At 42.6% G+C, this 18,978-nt stretch overlaps 1 protein-coding gene across 1 annotated transcript; it reads left to right on the forward strand.

Annotated features, from left to right (window-relative positions):
- The first annotated feature begins 3,100 nt into the window (after positions 1-3,100).
- LOC104281328 (NADH-cytochrome b5 reductase 3-like) lies at positions 3,101-17,585 on the forward strand. Its single transcript, XM_009879281.1, has 8 exons — positions 3,101-3,217; positions 7,321-7,393; positions 9,928-10,034; positions 11,337-11,466; positions 13,112-13,195; positions 13,286-13,371; positions 15,611-15,710; positions 17,283-17,585. The coding sequence occupies exons 1-8, from the start codon at positions 3,134-3,136 to the stop codon at positions 17,453-17,455; spliced, it is 837 nt and encodes a 278-aa protein (XP_009877583.1). The 5' UTR covers positions 3,101-3,133; the 3' UTR covers positions 17,456-17,585.
- The last annotated feature ends 1,393 nt before the right edge of the window (positions 17,586-18,978 follow it).

The following is an 18,978-nucleotide window of genomic DNA, read 5'->3' on the forward strand; positions in this document are numbered from 1 at the left end:
TGAACCTAAGTTTTTTGATTCCCATTTTCAACTGCAGTTTTGTTAGACTACAGCAGTGCTTTCTCTCTGTCTTAATTTTAGATAGCCATATCTGTAAATGAAATGGGTTTATTTTAACATATTAATGGCTTATTTGAAAGATCATCTGCTCCAGAATCAGCTTACTGTCTCCACCAGGTCTCATTCACCTGTTGCAGTTCTCATTAGGGAGTTTATTTGCTGCTCTGTCACTTTCTTTAGCAACTCCCCTCCCTCCTCTCCTTTTTTTGGTGACTCAATAACAAAAGTTCTTCTTGCAGCTGTTGTATCTGGTGGATCTGCAGGAATTAAGGAATAACACTCCTTTAAACTTCAGCTTCTTTGGAAACAATCTGTGTGAAGCTATTGCAGTATTTTCAAATAAGTGAAAAATGTTGTGTGTGTATGGCATAGTATGCCTTCAGGTTATACCCAGTGTTGATGTATTTTAAACCTGTACAGCAGCATTTTAAGAAGACAGAGTTTATGCTCTCTTTTTTTTCTTTTTTTCTTTTTATTTTTAGTTTTACACTTGTTACAGTTTCAATTATTATAATGTAGGACACTTTTTTTTTTTTTTTGAAAATATCCTTCCAGAAGGATCAGTAAGGCCTGTTTAAAGTGAAAAGAAAGTGAAAGCTAACCCTGCAGGACCTTGAGCTGTTACAAAATGCATTGTGTGCAATTTAAGTATTTGCTGCTTTTTTTCCTTTTTTTTTTTTTTTTATTATTTCCACTACAGTCATGCTTTTTCCTGCTCCTCTGTTAAAGCATTGAGTGGCAAATTACAGAGGAGGGTATATTCATAAGTACTTGTTCAGTTTATTCTCCTGTCCTAAGTTAGGACCAAATCTACCTCCACAGGTCATTTTGTAGACTATTCTAGTACATATTTAACCTTGCCAGGACAGGACTGTTCTTGGGAACAGGCACCAGCAATGAAGGCACAGACTCTCTAGCTGAGCATGGTTTGCAGTTGTAGGCAGGCTTTGCACTTCTAGTCTGTGGGTGGGATCATAAAATCACTAAGTTTGAAAAAGACCTCTAAGATCATCAAGTCCAATTGTCAACCCAACACCACCATGACCGTGGTGCTGAAGTGCCACATATACGCATTTTTTCTAACATCTCCAGGGGTAGTGACCCCACCACTTCCCCAGGCAACCTCTTGCAATGCTTTGCCACTCTTCAGTAAAGAAATTTTTCCTAATATCCAATCTAAACCTCCCCTCGTGCAACTTGAGGCTGTTTCTTCTCATCCTGTCACTTGTTACTTGAGAGAAGAGACCAACATCCACCTCAATACAACCTCCTTTCAGGTAGCTGTAGAGGCTGATAAGGTCTCTCCTCAGCCTCCTATTCTCCACACTAAACAATCCCAATTCTCTCAGCCGCTCCTCATAACACTTGTTCTCTAGACCCTCTAGCAGCTTCGTTGTTGTTCCCTGGATGTGCTCCAGCAACAAAATGACCCTCTTGTAGTGAGGGCCCCAAATTGAACAGAGGGTTTGAGGTATGGCCTCGCCAACGCCAAGTACAGGGACACGATCGCTTCTCTGAAGATGTGGGGACCCGTCTTTGGCCCCATAGCCCCACTGAGTGCCTGAGGTGTATGTCGCTGGGCCAGGGAGGTGACATTGTCCTTCTGTTTGTCGGTGCAGTTGCAGCCACATGGTCTTTTCTGTGCCTTCCTGGGCTGGTGTGACCATTCACCCTCTCTTGGCTAGGCAGCCCGCATGTGCTGTTGGGGATGGAGAGGGCTGCGTGGTGCGGGGGCATAACCTGCTCCTGTCTTGTGGGGCTTCAGCCTGGGGGTGAAGCTCATCCCTGCAGCAGGCCACATGACCGTGTCTCTGTCTGCTTCCCAGCGCTGTGATACAAAAGGGCCAAAGCAGTGGTGCGTGTTAGGTGACGGGCTTGAGGAGCCTGTCTGCACTGTGTGCACAAAGGAGCACAGAGACACAAGGATGAGTGGGGGAGCCTGTGTGATGCCCTGCCCTGGCTATTCCCAGGCCCATCACAGGCAAGCAGCCACCTTCTGAAGGCTTATCTCCACACATGTGTGTGCAAAGGAGCACAGAGACACTGGCGGGCAGCGGACCCCAAATAATCTACTCAGAGAAATGAGCCCCAGCCCTTCCCAGAGCTGTGTGGAGGAGCCGTTGCCCCATGGGCCAGGGCTGACACTGCTCTACGCCTGGAGCCAGACGACAGGTTGGAGGGTCTGTATGTCTGTGGTGCCAGCACCCAGTGTGAGCACGCAATGGGTAGCAAAGGTCAAGCTGGATCAGCCAACATGCAGATGAGATGGGAGCCAGGTGTGTGTGTATCTCTGAGGGTGAAGCCACCAAAGGTGCTGGCTGCTGTAGGAGCCAGGGGTCCTAGCCAGCTGCCAGAGCGAGTGTGGGATCTATGGTTTGAGTGTGAGAGCCCCGATTACTAGCACACAGCACGTGTGCTGGTGCGTGAAGGAGTCTCTGCAGCAGTGGCTCCTATATCCAGGTGCCAGCAACTGGGAAGACTGGAGCCTGGGGACAGCTGCCTCAAAGACAGAGCTAGCCACCCACTTTTTAAATGTGCATATATATTTCCCACCAACGGACCTTCATCCTGATTGGTCAGGGAGGGAAGAGGATGAGACCGTCGGTGCTGTTTGTTTGAGCATCTGTCTGTGCTGATCGTGTGGCCAGCCACATGTGTATTTGGGCATGTGTTGTGTGCGTGTCCATGTGCATGCCTGCTGGACACACACGCTCAGCCTCTCTAATGACTGGACTTGGGAACATGAAGCTGTGACAGCCTTGCTTCTGTTGAGTTGCTGCGCTTGGCAACCCTGTACCAGTATGTCAAGTGGTTTAATGTAGGGATAACACCAGGTATTCATAAAGCAAATTTATAAATTACATTGGCGTTTTTTTAATATTTCCTCTTCCTGCTCATATTAGTACAAAGAAACAGGGTTTTTTGGTGGTTAGATTGTCATGTCGTGCTGCTATATTCCTTCTAATGAAAATAACTTTCTCTTGTTACGTACACATGTGTAACGTTTTCTGTATTGCTGCAGTTGCGTGTTAGAGTGACCAACGCAATATGGACAATCTTCGACATCATCTTCATGAGATTTTTCAGAAAACCTCGTCCTGCAATTACTCTAAAGGATCCTGAAGTGAAATATCCACTGAGGCTGATTGATAAGCAGGTAAGAGCATGTGCAGTGCTGAGCATGACCTCTCCATGGAAAGTATGAAATGCTTACAGCTTCTTAATTTTTGGATGATGTTGCAGCAGGACAAATACTCATATTTTAAGGAAAGGGCTTCTTTATAAGTGCTTCTTACCTGATATTAGAACTGATTTCTGCAGTTCTGCAAGCAGCTTGTCTCCAAATGAGTTAGAGTGGAGAATGCTGCTTTAGAAATTGCCAAATTCAGAGTTACTGTCATGTGTCGTGTGATGGAGTACATCACCAGAAATTCCTGAACTGTGTACTGCTAAATTGGCTACAAGGCAGAAGTCGTTCTGTCAGGCAAAGCAGGCAGATTTTTCCTGGTCAGTAGCCTTGAGCATAGTAAGTGTCACAATCATGTTAATACTGATTCATGTTAATGGATTTATGTACTCTAATATGTTACAAGAAGAAAAGTATTTAAATGGTGTAGTCCTGACAGTACTTGAGCTCTCTCAGCTTCTTTTTCTCTTTATTAAGAGTAGAAACCGTTCTTTTCTTCCCTGGCTGCTCAGCTGGGTTTTAGAGAAAAGTCGTGACCTTTTCAAAGGTGGATCTTGCTATCAGAAATTGATAATTCAACTTAACGGGAAAGAGACCAAAGCCACAAAAGGTGAAAAGTTGAGATTTCCCTTGGATAAACTCACCATCAAATGCATGAGATCGAAATCTTGGCTTTTCAGGTGTGACTTCACACATGAAGATATTTTTATCATTCACTTTTTAAGTCAATGAGCTGATCAGAAAGTGTTCAGAGGAGTTTTGATGAAAAAGACTTTGGACTAGGACATACTTTTGTTTGAGGTATACAGAATGCGTTGGCAGCTTGGCTTTCATTTATTCTGTCTGTCAAAGAAAACTATTATTGTCATTCCGAATACTAGTTTTGTGGAAACCAAAAGCTTCCCTGTGGCTTGGGCTGGGCAGCATTACTGAATTTATTCCCTGTGTATACTTGAGAATTTATTTCCCATATGTACTGTGACAGTGCTGTTATTATATACGCCCTACTTTCTCATGCAATCTGTAGCATGTGGTTGCAGGTACAGTTTGCCTGACTTGCCAGAGGGGAGGGAAGCTTGAGGCCCTTCACATGCTTCTGAGAATAAAGCTACTTGCAAATTTCTGCTGTAGCAGTTTGTAACAGAAGAGAATTCACGGTTCAGTTGTTTTTTCCCCCCCCCCCCCTCACTCTGTTGTTGTTTTTTGTATCCTATTTTTAATCTTGGGGTCAAGGAACAGGTCTTCTATAACCAGGTCAAATGATGCTGTATGAGGTACCTTGGTCATCTGAGAATATTTGACTGATGTTTCTAATTTTTTACCTAAATGGGAAATATGTCCCATTAATTTGGGAAATATGTTCCCATTAATTTGGGAAAATAATAGCTTAATACAGTATTTCTAACATCCTGCCAAAATGTGGTCTTTGGTACTAAACTTTTCAGCATTGCTGTATCTACCTGTCTGGGAAAGATGAAATTAGCCACTCTTTCTGACATGCTTTAGTTTATGTTTTACAATATATTGCAGTTGAAGTAGGTGAGAACTTTAGTCTAAAAGCACCTCTCATAACACAGACATTTTGACTTGAGAAGAGGATTGTGGCTCTCAAAGTGGCTGAGGAACCTACTCAAGACATTGTGTTGTTGGCTAGAGTTTACCTTCTGTTGCAAGAGGAGTTTCAAGTATACCAGTTTTACCTTCTAGTGTTTCTCCTTTTGCTTGCCCAGCTTAGCTGAAGATCCTTATATTTTAAAAGTTTCTGCTGTTCCCATCACCATGTTGATATTTATCATTCCTATTTTATAACTATGAAGCTGTTGGTACCTTCACCAGCAGAGCACCAACATGGTTTGTTTTTCAAACAAAAATGAACAAATGAATTCCCCTGTTTTGGGAATAGCTGGGGGTTGTAATTTTGAATCTAAAGTATTTTGGTGACATAGTTGAGAGTATGGCCTTGTTGAAAGTTTTCTTAGTGGACTATGGCCCAAGCAAAGGAACAAGAAGCTGAACCAGGAAGGGAAGTGGTAGGAACTGCTTAGACCAATTTCACAGCTAAAGAAAATGGGCCAGTGATTGCAACATTAAAACGCAGTCATGTGTCCTGGGCTGTCATACAGCAATATATGTACGTGAAATTTCAGGTGGATTCCACAGTAGAAACATTTTTTAGGTGTCTGCAATACACCTAAGAGTTTGAAAATTAACTAGTCTGGAGAATGCCTAATTTGACGTCTATGTATCTTTTAACGCAGCTTAGATTTTTGTGTATCAAAGCTGGAAATTGTACAATTTTGCTGAGCTATTGAGAGCAGAAGCCTTTCTTCCACCCCACAGTTTGCCTTTTACCCACCAGCTGAAATGTTAACATCTTCCCAAACTGGTATGCCGTGTCTCCTGTCTGTTGTCACAAGGCTGCTTCCTAGTGTTTAGCGGTAGGAAGAAACTGCCTTAACGTAGTTAGGTGTGCTAATTTAATTTATGCCTTAAAAAGTCCACAACTTCAGGGTTGATTATGGGTTTTTTTTGTAATGGTAAGCATCATTAATTAGTTGCCTTTCAGTGGCCTCAGCAAAGCACCAGCCTGCAAAAACTGTTCTCCAGCTTTGCGTTTGCAGTTGTGAGCGTGGAAAACTCTGCACTTGCAACTTGAGACAGAAATACATGCCGGTAGCTGGAGGCCAAGGGCTGAAGGCAATGCCAAGCCGTGGCATTGGGGAATGCAGCAGTGGAGAGGACCCCGTGCTGGAAATGGCTTCTGCAGCCTGTTTCAAGGCTATCTTTAACCTAGCCTTGGCAAAAGACTTGCTGAAGGGCAGGTTCAGTCTCTTGGCGGTTTAACAGAGGGCACTGGCTAGGCATGCTGATGTAGGTACAGGGAATGTCTTCAGCCTTTCAGTGTTTCTCACAATTGTCTCTTGTGATGCACCAAAATGCTTGTGTTCTGATACCTTTGTCTCGCTAAGCTACCTTGACTTTGATGAGGGTATTTAGAACTTTGTTCCCTTCTTCGCAAGGGAAGGCTAGAGGAATTTTCATGAGAAAGAGATCTGTCTCCATTGATTGCTTAAAAACAACAACAACAAAAAAAACCCCACAGTGTTACAATATTTTATAGGCTCTTCATGAAATTTTCTCTAGAAGGGATGTTATGTCTCATAGGGCTTTAAAAACAACCAGTCATTGGATGAGGCATTAGGCTGTATATATGCTGTTCGTTTCTGTCATTTTGCTGTCTTTTTCAATCCTGTGAATGTGCCCATCTTCCTAAGAGATACACATTACATAGCATAAGAAATAACATTTTATTTACTCATTACCAAAATTTTATTCGAGGTATGACTTTCCTAGTAAAAGATTGAAATAATTATCGCCTTCTGGACCGTGTAATTGTCATAATTTTATAATGAAGTTCGTATCTAAATAGAGTGCTCTTTTTAATTTTAAGGATTAATTCAGTTTTTACAGGGAAAATATTTTCAAGGCTCTTAGCATAACAAAAGGGACCAGATTGAGTCTTTCTAATCTTGACATCAGCTAGTGTCTTCTGACATCTACATTAAAATAGTTAATTCATCTGATTTTTTGAGACATCAAAATATTTTGGCCTTGAACTCCTGCATATTTAAACTTTCAATGAGAATTGAAGAACAGATTAATTTTTATCCTGTGGCCTTCTCACAGATGGCAGTATAAACCTTCATGATATTTAGAAAATTATCATTCAGTCTTAGTCTGCATGTGAGTATCTTACTAAGTTTTGATATTCATATTTAAATATACATCAAAATAGTATTTGTGATTGTTTTATTTCTATTTTTACTTCTGTATTAAAGTCTAAGATATTTTGAGATAAAGTTTTCAGGGAGTTTGAATAAAAAGTTGATCTCTGCAGTATTGCCATGTTCAGAAGAGTTCATATTTGCATTGTGCAAATTTTCAGTTAGTATACTGCTCTCCCCCAAGTATTTAATCCTGCAGGAAATGAGACTAGCATATTGGTTTTACAAATGAAATCACAAACATTACATCCCAGCAGCACAGCTGATCTGTTTTTTTTCTTCTTTCAGGAAGTTAGTCATGACACAAGGAGTTTTCGATTTGCACTCCCTTCCATAGATCACGTTCTGGGTCTCCCTGTAGGTATGTTCTGCCTTTCCTTACTGAGAATCCAAGCATTGTTAGTTATACTGTAAGAGATTTTGGGGGACTTTATACATTTTGAACTGCTGATTTTCAAATATTTTCCCTGTGACTTGAGCTGGTATTTAAAGCTTTTTTTGCAAGATCCTTATGCTGTGAGTCATCTGCAGGGACTGAAATCTGGTGTATTTACAGGGAGTGTGCATCCAGCCTGTTTTTGTGAAGACAGCCGAAACAAACACTGGTCTTTACTTGTGTTTTTCCACTCTCAATTTTCCTGTGTACGTTATTCCCGTGGTGCTTGATCTCTGTTGTCCCTTTCCATCCCCTGAGGCAGTACTCTCAGCTACTTCTCCTCTAACACATGTGGTTTACCAGATGATCTGCTCGCTTCTGAATTTGCACCCAGTCTCATGGAACTTCTTAATCACCATAGCGTAGATGTTTCCTTAGGCCTTGCCGTGCGGCATGTTGCCTTCTGTAATAGCTTAGTGCTATTTCCTGATGCTTATATAAAGAGCACTTAATTGCTGTGTTTAAGAGGGACTTCTGCTTTAACAGCCTGTTGCAATGAGACGTCGATCAGGTGCTTTGTGGTAGTCCTCAGCACCATTCCAGTGCTGCAGTCCTGTGTTTAGGCTCCCTCTCATTTGGAATGTATTGTTCTCTCAATCCTGTTGAGTAGGCAAAGATAGTTTCCCTCCCTTGCCCATAGCAAACATTGGGGAGTGAGCTGTCTCACCTCACATTGTTCTTGTCCTACACACTAGCAGAAAGGAATCTGTCTAGGGTGAATTTGGCCTGCTGGATGCCCTGGCTTCCCTCAGTGTTTTAATAAGGTCAGGGCAAATCAGCCAGTTGTTTCAGCATAGCCCAGGAAGGTGCATGCCAGGCCCCGCACAGTCCCAAGAGCAACATCATCATGCTCCCAGAGGTGCTCTGCAGGGGCTGATCTGTGGGTGACTGAGGGAGTGGTTTACTGCGTGACACTTGGGAAGCAGAGAGAGCTGAAAGCTGCTGAAGATGGTAAAAGCAGCTGGAAGCAGCAGACTTTTTCCCTGTGGGACAGGTGCTGGTGTGCGCTCTGCCACTGGGCTTGTGTGTGGCTCTGTGCAGAGGCTGCCAGCTGCTGTCCTGTCAGGGCAGGGTAAAGCTCTAACAAGAGTGTAAGGCGTGTTTTCCCTTTGGGAGGAGCACCTTTTTTTGGATTTGGACCAATTCTTGTGAGACATGTCCAAACAGTGGTCCTGTCTGTCCAGGTTCACGGTCTGCAGTGGTCATCATGGGTCTGTTCCTGGAGGAGGGGGTGGCAGCAAGACCACCTCTTGCCTGGAGGAGGAATGGCTCCCTCCAGGTCTTCCCTAGCAGGAGGCATGTGCTACCAGATGTGTTCAGGCTTCACTGAGTGGGTTATTTGAATTACCTTTACGTTATGTCCATGTACAGCTTCTAGTGAGTTCTAGTTGCTTATTTCCCAGGTCACCATGGAGCACATCTTCATTTACACCCATGGGTTTGCCCTGCTGTCCCTCCAGCTTAGCAAAACAGCTCCTGGTAAAATCCCCTTGTTGTGTTCTTGTAACAGGCAGAGTTGCTGCACCATCTTTGGAGAACTGCATTCATCTTAAAAAATAGCTTGTTCTGTTGACCTAGTGATGACAAAATAACAAATTCCCTCTCAAGTATTGTACTTCAGTATAAGTACTTGGGTCTCCTCAGAGTGCTGAAATTTTATAAGAAAACCTTTCAGATGAGTTAATTGTATTTTTTTTCATCAAAAAGTAGACATTGAGAAAAGAAACTATTGTATAGGGTTCAGTGAAATGTGTGGGAGATTGAAACATGGTCACTACGTTCAAATGCTGGAGGAACAGGTTGAAACATGGTCACTACGTTCAAATGCTGGAGGAACAGGTTGAAACATGGTCACTACGTTCAAATGCTGGAGGAACAGGTTGAAACATGGTCACTACGTTCAAATGCTGGAGGAATAGTGGGATTAGAAAAGTGCCTTTATGTCTGGGCAGCCTGAACAATGGCAGCTTAGAAGACCTACCAGTAAACATGAAGATCTGTGATCAAAGAAGGAACATCAGTAAACTCAGTTGTAACTAACATAAAACAGTTTGTAACTAACTTGTTAATAAAGAAGTGTGAACAGCAGGTGAGAGTTTTCCTCTCCTGTGTGCCCTTTGCTTGTCTGTACGGGAGAGACATGTCGCATCTTTTGCAACATCTCATGTACGCTCAGGGCCTTGGGTAAATGTAAATGTGTGAAGCCATCCAAACAGATATGATTGATACGTAAAATTAGCAGAGGAGTCATCTACTCTTCCAGGTCGAATCTGTGCGTGGTTAACAACTGCGGCAAGGTGTTACAATGTCAGGAAAATGAGAGAGGAAAAAGTGATGCCCCAAAGCAAGGTAGTTAGGAGAACTTCGAGACTGCATTTGCAGTCCGTGCCAACCAAGTACATCCACTGAAAGGAAATTTTTTTTAAATCGAATGACTTTTTTTTCTTCCCTGCATACAGGACAGCATATCTACCTGTCTGCACGGATCGATGGAGCTCTGGTTGTTAGACCTTATACTCCGGTTTCCAGTGATGACGACAAGGGCTTCGTGGATCTTGTTGTCAAGGTGAGAGTGTCATGCTGATTTTCCAGGCTGGGCAAATTCTGAGCCCACCTTCACACTTGCAGTGCTACCTGAAGTCTGATGCACTGCTTCTGTTCAGGGATGTGCCTCTGTGGACTCCCACCATTGTAACAGGTGATCTGCAATTACCTACGATCCATATGGCATTTTGCAAGCACTTCTTTAGGGAACGTGTCTCATGAGATGCTGCATAATTTTCTGTATTTGCATACTGCAATTTTCCAAAAGCTGTGTAGACCTGGAGATGTTCACATGCTTTTTTTAATCCGTCTGAAATAAGGAATTAACTTTGCCTGAGCTGTCAGCTTCCGAAGCTAATGTAATGTGGTCATTATGATCATTAAGAGCGGTGATCGTTATCGTTACTGATCCAAACAGTGTGAATGACTGATTTAATTGGCAAGAATGTGATTTTGAGTCTTGCGATAATGTTTTATCTCTTGGTAGCTAGACTAAGCAAATATATTTAAAGCTAATAGAAGTTTAAAACCCAAGTATCTACCTCAGATTTTTTCTTAGAATTTTTTTTTCTTCTTTACAACTAATAACACTATATTAATTTATTATGAAACTAGATGTAAATTAGCCTTTTACTACCATCTTATCTTCATGAGCATGGTGTTGCAGACTGAAGATATGACAAGGGAAAAATGTAAATCTTTGACTGGCATAGAAATGTTTCACGTCTCCTACTTCCCAGTGTGGCTCTCCATGGGTAAAAGGGATGCTGTTCTTGTTAAGAGTGTAGCTAGTCCCAGCTTGAACTTTCACACCCATGTGATTTAAAACAAAAAACCAGTGCAGTTCCAGCAACGTAACTACACCTATTGATACCTGTTGGTGAAGAGTTGAATATTCAATTAGTTGGTATCCACTTCTTTTGTTACTCTAAATTTGAGGTGCAAACAGTAGCCATCCCAAGAGGAGGGTTTGAGTATATCCCATTGGTACTGAGTTGTCAAAAATCTTTCTTAGAAGTTTTCCTGTTTGAAATCACAGTGGCTTCTTTTTTCTTTTTCCTTTTGAACTTACGTTTAAACATGTGGATTATTTAGACGTATTTTCTATGTTACAGAACTATAATAGAGAAATTGTCAGTCTCTGTCCAATCTGATCAAAATTGGGTCAAGACAGTTCTTCTCTTTTATTAATAGCGAAATCTGCATTTGAAGCATTTCTTTATGTAGTATTTTTGTTCTTTGCATGAGGAGTACTTAAGCACTTGAAGGCCAAATGCTCCTCTTTGAGCTGAGTTATTAATTGCTTCAGTTTTTTTTTTGACAGATCTACTTTAGAGGTGTCCATCCGAAGTTTCCTGATGGAGGGAAGATGTCTCAATACCTAGACAGCCTGAAAATAGGGGATACTATTGATTTCAGAGGACCAAGTGGCCTACTTGTCTACAAAGGAAAAGGCAAGGCTAACTCAGAAGACATAATTTATCCACACTAAACAATACAGGAACAAACATTGTGAAGTAGTAGTAATACTGATCAGGTTTCTTCTAGCCGAGTTCAAGTCTTTATAGAATCATACAGTGGTTTGAGTTGGAAGGGACATTTAAAGGTCATCTAGTCTGACCCCCCTGCAATGAGCAGGGACACCTTCCACTAGACCAGGTTGCTCAGAGCCCCATCCAGCCTGGCCTGGAGCACTTCCAGGGAGGGGGCATCCATAGTCCCTCTGGGCAACCTGTTCCAGTGTCTCACCATACTCAACGTAAAAAATATCTTCCTTATATCTAATCTAAATCTACTCTGTTTTAGTTTAAAATCATTACCTCTTGTTCTATTGCAACAGTTCCTGCTGCAAAGTCTGTCCTCATCTTTATTATGAGGCCTCTTTAAGTACTGGTAGGCTACTGTTAGGTCTCCCTAGAACCTTCTCTTCTCCAGGCTGAACCAGCCCAACTTTCTCAGCCTGTCCTCACAGGGGAGGTGCACGAACCCCTGATCATTTTTGTGGCCATTCTCTGGACCTGCTCCAACAGGTCCATGTCCTTGTGCTGAGGACTCCAAAGCTGAGCACAGCACTCTTAAGTGGGGTCTCACCAGAGCAGAGGGTAGAGGGGCAGAATCTCCGTGGCTAATTTTGATTAAACATACCACATAAATTAATCTAGCACCTCTATTTATCATTTAGGCTGGTACTTTTAATATATTCACCCTTTCCCACTAGACTTGAGGATTCTTTTCTGTTGTTAGCATCTTTGCCAAAAGAAACTACTAGTGTGCTAAGTCAGTGGACGTCTTGAGAGGAATTGTTATATGACTGTAGAAGTGCTTGTTATTGATACTGTTCTCAAAGAGGAGCGTTCTCTCCCTGCTTGTATGGACATAGTTTGTATACTGATAAAAGTACTTGGTATTTGCACTGTCCAGTGCTAGGTTCCCAAGAAAATATGAACTTTTATAAGTAGGAAGTACTTTTATGCCAATATAAAATGACTCACTTCAGCATAGTGCAGCCACAAACATGTCACAGAAATCTTCTGGCAGTTTTGTGAGCAGCAGTACTCAGACATATGCTTTTCCAAAGCTTTGTATGTTGCGTTCACATTACCCTGGATGAAGAGAGGTGTGAATACAACAAATACAGCGTTTTGAGCAATTTCAAACTCTGACAGATTTGGCTGAAGCTGGCAAATCGGCTCAAAAAAAGAATATAAATATACAAAAAAATATACCCTGAGTATTTCAGGTTTCCCCTTAAAGTAATCTGCATAATAAATAAATAAACTCTCAGCAGATCAATTCCTTTGTACAGAACTGTTCTCAGAATATTGGAATACCTCAGTATCATTGGGGGGAATGGGATGTGAGTAAGTAGAAATACAGAGAAGAGTGATGGTTTGATGCTATAGTCCAGAGTAAGTCATAATATCTTTTAGGATTTGTTTTGATTTGATGTCTTCACCTTTGCCTGTTTCCTGCTTCTGCGTTATGGAGGAGGAAGGGTGACAGGGCTGAAACAAAGTCAATGAGCTGAACATACGTACTGGGAAGGGATCACAGGTTCTGTTTCCTGCTTTCACCAACGTTTTCCATCTCTCTCTCCAGGCACGTTTGATATTCGTCCCGAAAAGAAAGCTGAACCAGTTACTAAGAAAGTGAAATACGTGGGGATGATTGCAGGTGGGACCGGTACGTACATATAGAGATTCATCCTTAGTTTCTGACAGCTGGTAGATGTATTTGTTCATGTTTTCTCTCACATGCTGCTTTCTCTTTCAGGGATAACACCTATGCTGCAAATCATTCGAGCAATCATAAAAGACAAAGATGACCCTACCGTTTGTCAGCTGCTGTTTGCTAATCAGGTAATTCTGTCCTTTTTTTCTGTTTATGAAGTTTTACTTAACTAACAGAACTCCCCTCAGCAAATGAAATTCTTGCTGAGAAAGCCCAGTACAAAAACGCAATCCTTGAGGGTGGAAGTGAACTGAAAGGTTGAAAATTTCCTGTATAAAAACACTATGATGGAATGATTCTTCAGTGTGACTACAGAAATACAGATTTCCTCATAGGTAATGCTTCCTTGTGTCTCATTGCTGTTTCTAATCCAGTTTATAAATGATTTAAAACTCTGCATTGCTTTGTGCAAGTTCTTAATGTTGTGGGCAGACTTTCAGAAGGGTTTTTCTTACTGGAAACGTGAAAGAGGTGGACATCTGCCTCCTGCAGCAATTGTAACTCCCCAACGTTGTGGCACGGTTTGTATGTGGAATCTTTCTGTTTGAGAACACCTTAGGTGAGGCTAAAATTAACAATGGTCTCCAGCAGCTGCCTCAGCTATGGAGCTGTAGTTCTGCTTGGCTGTCTGCTTTCATTTCCACTCCCTCTGTACTTCTTTTACTGTTTGAGGTGCCTCACACTGCCCTGCTGGACAAAGGGAAGCTCTCTCATCTGTGGAATTCTTGGGTGACCGGGCAACCCAAATGGAAATGTGCTGCTCAACTGCAAACTCCCCTTCTTTGCCTGATATTATTCTGGCATTAATACTTGTGCTTTTAAATTTCTTCATCATAATGAATATTTGTTTCTGAATTATGAGCCATTGTTTGTGGTGAACCTCACTTCATGGCTGTGGTTTCTTTAGCCTTTCTTTTGTCATTCCTCTCTCCTCTGATGTTCAGTGTGTCTTTCGTACTGTATCTGAATTGCAAACCCAGGATCTTTCTACCGAGAAGCTACGATCCAAGTGCCCAGAGCTGCCCTCTTCTGATGCTTTTATTACAGCGAGACCTCCTTGAGAGCCCTGCCAGTGCCCCCTGGTGCCGGCTGGTGCGGCTGCAGGAGCTCGTCTCTGCTGAGCCCTAGGAGGTGGCACGAAGTGCAGTCGCCGTCAGGACAGGAGGCCAGGATTTGTTATGAGTAATTCAGAGTGACTAACACAGGGCTAGAGCTGCTTTGGCAACCGAGAAAACCTCCTGCTTTTTGCAGGGAGGACTCGGGGAATGGTTATCTGCATACTAGCAACAGCCTGTGTAAACATCGCTCCTTGGCTATCAATCCTTGGCTTTAAGGAGCTCTTGCACCCAGTAATTGCACAAATATAAAATGGCCTTGTGACAAGTGTTCAGTCTGGAAAGCCTGCAGGCTAGATGTTTTTAAATATTTAATATTTTAATTTATTTTTTTAATATATGTTTTGCCAGTCTTTTATTTTTGCCCTCCTGAAACAGCTGTGTTGGATTACAGATGAGAATGTGCATAGGCTCCTAGTGTGCTTCTGACTAGCACGCTTTGAGCTGGCCAGACCCAGTAATAGCGTTTCTGGAACACATGCAACTGCAGATCCAGAAATAGGCACCTTCTGGGCAATAGCTGCTGGCACATTCCTTCTCCCTCCCCAGTTACAGACATAGTGGTGTGCTCAGTGCCAAATTATTAAGGCTGCAGAGGATGGTACCACTTTTAGTCCCTACCCTTTTCCCGCCTTCCCAAGCTGCAGCTGCTCTTACAGGAAAAAGGTTTTCTTTTGGCCTTCAGTGATGATGTATCAGGGAGAAGCAGAACTTGATACCCTAGGTAACGTTTGTTGTTTCAATCGGAACTCATTACCCTTTTGGTTATTTGTTCCACATCCTGTTTAAAAGGCCCAGCTGAAATTTGAAGTGGCAAAGGTGAAAAACCTGGCGTTTTCCTGACTGAATGGCACCGTGTGGAGGGGTAGGGAGATGCTCCTGTGCAGTTGTATTTGATGTTTTGATGAAAGTTACTTTTGTAATAGGAATGCTAAAAGAGGACTTTACTCTTCTGCTGCCACCACTAAATCCCTTAACAAGTAAGAGTTCTGTGTTTTGATACAGGTTTTGCTTTGCTGTAATTTTTAGAGGGAAGGCATTTCGTGGTCAGGATTTGGGAAGCTTATGGACCTTTTTATTAGCTCTGCCTCGGGGTACTCATGGAAATAACTTGTGTTTGCTCTCTTCAGCCTAGAAAATAGAGTTGAATAACTGACCAATCTCACAGGGCTGTAGAGCAGCTAATGCTGTGTGATCATCTGGAGGATTCACTGAAATGCAGAGTGTATTCATTGTTTTTCTTATCCTGCAGACCGAGAAGGATATCCTGTTGCGCTCCGAGCTAGAGGAGATCCAGGCTCAGAATCCCAGTCGCTTTAAGTGTTGGTACACACTGGACAGAGCACCTGAGAGTAAGATCTAACATGCTGCTTCCACTGAAGCTTAAGTTATGAGTATTAATGCCTGTGTTTGACAGGAGACATGTTATGTCATGTGCATATTTCTGAGCTTCTTTCTTGCTTAACGAATCGTGTCTGAATGCATCCAGTAGCATCATTCCTCCCACGGTAATGCACAAAAGCTCTTAGATGTAATCAGGTATTGTTGCCAAAGCTACAAAACTCACCTCAGGTGAATGGTAGTGCAGTGTTCCTCTCATGACTCCACCTGAATATTTAGCATTATTTACCCTGAAAGGTGACCTTCCTTTCCTCCTTCCCCACAGACATAAAAAAAGCATATTATCTTATTGTCTTGTGCTTAGAGCACGCATTAATAAAGGCAGCTGCAGCGGGAGTGTCAGAGACACTGTATCTCACGGGGATGTGGCCAAGTGCAGGCTCCTACCTAACTGTCACTGTGTGGCAGTTCATGGTAGCTGATCTTCTTCCTAGGCAATGGAATCTCCTTTGTGTTGTTGCCCAGTGACAATACTGTTCCAGCTTGGTGCAGTCCACTTTTAAAGATAGGGTGATAAAATCACCTGGTGTAGGCAAGAGGATGAGCTAGCTGAGCGTGCCTCCCTCAGCTGTGCAAGTTTCAGGAAGAAAGGGCTAAATAGTTATTGCCGTTGTGAAAAGGCCCAAGAGTTTCCATGCCATTCCTTGTCGTTTTCCTTTCTTACCATTCCTTGTGCCCACCCGTATCAGGACAGATTCATGCTCCTATTCAGTGGTAGTTTGGGGCCGAGAAGGAAAAACCGTGTGTCTTCTCTTATGTTGAAGAATACACCTCTGGTAGGGTGGGAGGAAGGGTCTTGCAGTCCCCACAGTTTCTTGCTGTCATGTCATTTTCTGCAATTAGTGTTCTTCTGGGATTTTTAGTCACTATTCCGTTTCTTTGCTATTTGTGAATTGTGAACTGATCTTAGCAGTTACGACAGAAGTTCCTCCTCAGACCCCAACACTGTTCTGCAGACTTTCATGGCCATACATGAAACCAGACCAAAACTGGAACTTTTTGGATAACCTGTGGGAGAAAAATGTGTCAGTCTCACAGCGCCCAAGGGTTTGGGTCAGCTTTTTGCATCCAGGGCTAAGGATGCAACGGATAAACCTGAATCCTGGTATTAACTGATTAGCCCTGTGAGTGTTCCAACCAGGAATAACAATATCAACTAGATTTCCCCTAATCAACTTGTAAAGAGTGGGGTAAGGAGGATGGATGTTGTTGTTTCACAGTGCTGGAATTGAGAAGATTCTCTTCATGGCTCTGTTTGAGATTTCCTTTTAGCAAGCTTTAATAAAACTTGGCTGTTGTTTTCTCTGTACATCAGTTTTGCACCTTAAAAGCAGAGGTGGCACTTTTTTCCATGTAGCATAACCGTGTTGAGGACACTAATGTGAGTGCAGTGTACAAATGCCAGTCTAGAATGTTACTAAAAAAAACCCAGCCCCCCCAGACTTCACTCTAAAGTGACTTGTATCTACCTTTTCCTTCTTTTTGCCTCATCCCCCTTCCCCTACTTTATTTTTTTTTAACAGATTGGGAGTACAGCCAGGGATTTGTGAACCACGAGATGATCAGAGACCACCTGCCCCCGCCTCAAAACGATGTTCTTATCCTCATGTGTGGACCTCCCCCAATGATCCAGTATGCTTGCGTTCCCAACCTGGACAAACTGGGCTACCCCAAGGACATGAGGTTCTCCTTCTAAAGAAGACCAATATTTCAGTGATCTTGTGTGGAAGGGAAGAAAAACTGTATAATGGGGAACAGGACAAAATTAGAGATGGCTGGTGCCCAGTGCTGGGAAGCTACATTTACATTAAAAATGCTTCATCTTTTTCTGACTCTCTGACAAGTAAAACACTTAAGCTCAGCTGTACTAAACCTGTGTGTTGTGCAGAGACAACAGTGTTGTGGAAAGGTAATGATGCCAAGTGCTGGGTTCTGTTGTGCACTCCAGCTCAAGGGAGGACAATACAGCTGCTTAGGGCAGTCAACACTCACTCACACTTTTTCTTAGCACTGTAACCTAATGGCAGTGATATCCTACTTCCTAACGCTGTGCCTGCCCAGTATTTGATGTGGTATGAAGTGTGAAAATGCACAGAATGTACTGGTGTATTCATCTTGCTTTTGCCAAATTTTAATCACTAGAGAGCGTTTACAGTGTGAGGGCCAGGAGTGTTTGCCTTGTACGCATCATCAGGAGCTTAAAGATGCTTGTTCAGCTGAAGGATGATAATTAACCATTTATAAATGAAGTTGTTCAAGCTGCCTTGTTCATCAGGATGCAGAGGTAGACAGCAATACCAAATGCGTTTCTTCTGTATTTTGGACCAGCCTCTCTTAAATGCAAACATTTTTCCAGCTGGTTGCAGTTCTCATCCCTGGGCAATGAAAGAAACTACAAAAAGCAGGCAATTTTGTGCACTGTTCCACAAATAGCAGGAGTTTTTTGCTCGTATGTGTGCTGAGTACTGAAAAAAAAAATACTAACTTTCGCATTTACTTTGAAATAACAGATGGTGCTGTAGGAGTACAAAAGCAGTTGCTCTGTATGTCCCTTGTAGTGAAAAAGATGCTCGGTGAAAACAGGATCTAGTTTTAGTGTCTTGTTTCCCAGAGGGATTTCTGGAACAAAGGGAGCTCAGGTTTCATTGCCAGGGTGGGGTTTGGCAGGTCACGCAGCTTTGGATGCGGTGTGCCTACAGCTGGGGACTCGCCTGCATGTGTCTTGCTCAGGCAAACCTCCAAAGGGTTTTGCTTGGTAAGTTTGCGTGGGAACAGCCTTAAATCACCAAACTGACAGCAAATTCAAATGTCTCGCTGAACCTGAAACTGTTTCCTAGGTGTTGTTTACTATAGCTCTGGTTTTTGATTTTTTGGTATGTTTTTACAACAGCCTTTTACCTAGTCTTTTAGTAAACTTGAGGCATCTCGCATGCTGAACCTTCTGCTTCTAAACAGCAGAGATGCTGCTGAGATTGGAGCTGTCCTGCAAGGAATCGAGGAAACAAGAAATCTTGTTCTGGTGATGAAATCAGAGTGGCTGCGAAAGGATGTTTAGTCATACATGAAGTAATGTAGGTGTCAGTGTGTAACGCCACTTTGTTTAACGATCTGGGTAGGTATTCGAGGTTGCAGCTTGCCATGTTTTCTTTTGTGCCTGTACAGCAGATGGGTACTTAAAAGGTTAATTTTCAGCATGAATTAAAAGGAGAAGATGGGACA

This window comes from Apaloderma vittatum, unplaced genomic scaffold (genome assembly GCF_000703405.1).
Source record: "Apaloderma vittatum isolate BGI_N311 unplaced genomic scaffold, ASM70340v1 scaffold6032, whole genome shotgun sequence".
Classification (NCBI taxonomy): domain Eukaryota; kingdom Metazoa; phylum Chordata; class Aves; order Trogoniformes; family Trogonidae; genus Apaloderma; species Apaloderma vittatum.

Excerpts from the sequence above, each read along its gene's own strand:
- LOC104281328 (XM_009879281.1), top strand. The coding sequence starts at position 3,134 with ATGAGATTTTTCAGAAAACCTCGTCCTGCAATTACTCTAAAGGATCCT. Across the intron at positions 3,218-7,320 it reads TGAGGCTGATTGATAAGCAG|GAAGTTAGTCATGACACAAG; the intron begins GTAAGAGCATGT and ends TTCTTCTTTCAG. Across the intron at positions 13,372-15,610 it reads AGCTGCTGTTTGCTAATCAG|ACCGAGAAGGATATCCTGTT; the intron begins GTAATTCTGTCC and ends CTTATCCTGCAG.